Here is a 1,711-nt window from a genome sequence, read left to right as displayed (position 1 = left end):
CTACCAGTGGCCACTCCTCGTCAAAACATGTGCGCGGACGGTTAGCGACCTGCATACGTTCGCCCTTTCTTTCTCCCCCGTTTTCATAAAGCAGCAGTCGCTTTATGTGTGCCTTTTCATTTCCTCCTCACGTTTGGATTTTTCATCTTTTGAAATGAACATTAGCTTTTTATTTTTCTACGAAAAATAAACGTGTTCAAATTTATTCAACGTTTTCATTCCTTCATTTTCTGTTTGTTTCATTGTATATTTTTGCAGCGGTTTGGTGTATTATTATATGCTAACCCGTTACAAATTTGGTGACCCCCGAACTTTAAAATGAAATGAACGTTTTTGAAGGAACCACGTGTTGAACTCTAACACAAATATTTACAAAACACACGGAAAATAACCGGACAACCACGTGGAAGAATAACGTCAAACCGCGAACAAAAGACGAGTAAAATAATAATAATGTCACTACAACCCATGGAAACCCAGCATGAAACAATGACATTGAACATTCCACCCTTCAACCCGGCGAACACAAAAATATGGTTCGTCCAAATACAAGCTTTATTTGACGCCAAACGAATTACCTCACAACGAGCGCGTTATTGCTATCTCGTCGAGAAACTGCCTTTGGAAATAGTGGAAGAGGTTATAGATGTACTTGACAATGTGCCTGAAGAAAACCCATACGACACACTCAAGCAAGCCATTCTACAGCGAACCGGCGTTTCTAATGAAGCCATGCTGCGAAACCTGTTCACACAAGTTGAATTGGGAGACCGCACACCGTCGCAGTTACTACGACACATGAAATCCTTGTTAGGAGAAAATAAAATGTCTGACAGCATTATGCGTAGCTTGTGGATGAATAAGCTACCCGCGACAGCAAAACAAATCCTCGCGCCAATGTCTGAAGAGACGACGTTAGAAAAACTCGCCGACATAGCTGACCGGATACTCGAAAGTTCCCGAAGCCGACAAGTGTACGCACAACAACAGCAACCAGTGCAAACCCGAGACGAGGAGCTAGCGGAATTAAAGTCCACAGTGGAAAAGCTGTCACAACAATTAGCCGACGTTCTCCAAGTATGTCGACGTTACCCCAGTAACTACAACAACACGCGACAAAGGACCAGGCGAAGAAGCTCCAGCAGCAGGCGACACAGTTCACGTGATAGACAAAACATATGCTTCTATCACAGAAAATTCGGCGCGGACGCTCGACGATGCACTACACCCTGTGCGTTCAAAAAAACAGCACAGGGAAACGAATTTTCCAGCCAGTAACGACGACAACTGTAGCTGGAATACACAAAAAAGGTCGTCTGTTTTATATCCGTGACAAAATTCACGGATATAACTTCTTAATAGACACCGGAGCTGAAATCAGCGTCATACCGACACCGCATGGCCATCCAACGGGGACACATTTTCTCACTCTGCAAGCTGCTAACGGGACTAAAATACCCACTTTTGGAGAGAAAATGTTAAACTTAAACATGGGAATGCGAAGGAATTTTGTTTGGAATTTCACCATAGCCAGCGTGACCACTCCAATATTGGGGGCAGACTTTTTAGCCCATTTTAACCTGTCTGTCGACATGACAAACCATTCGTTAACAGACAACGAAACGAAGATTTCGGTGAGAGGAACCACTTCAAAATTTTTAACCACCGGAATCAGCGCTGCCTTACCCGAAGATGCACACGTCCGCCAGCT

At 43.9% G+C, this 1,711-nt stretch overlaps 1 protein-coding gene across 1 annotated transcript; it reads left to right on the top strand.

Moving 5' to 3' along the window:
• Nucleotides 1–489: 489 nt before the first annotated feature.
• On the top strand, nucleotides 490–1,278 carry LOC145272676 (uncharacterized). The gene has a single exon (XM_080127043.1). The coding sequence runs from the start codon at nucleotides 490–492 to the stop codon at nucleotides 1,276–1,278; it is 789 nt and encodes a 262-aa protein (XP_079983169.1).
• The last annotated feature ends 433 nt before the right edge of the window (nucleotides 1,279–1,711 follow it).

This window comes from Euprymna scolopes, chromosome 4 (genome assembly GCF_053919585.1).
Source record: "Euprymna scolopes isolate OS-2025 chromosome 4, ASM5391958v1, whole genome shotgun sequence".
Lineage (NCBI taxonomy): Eukaryota > Metazoa > Mollusca > Cephalopoda > Sepiida > Sepiolidae > Euprymna > Euprymna scolopes.
The sequence above is the reverse complement of the archived record's forward strand: the minus strand, read 5'-3'. Positions and strand labels throughout refer to the sequence as shown.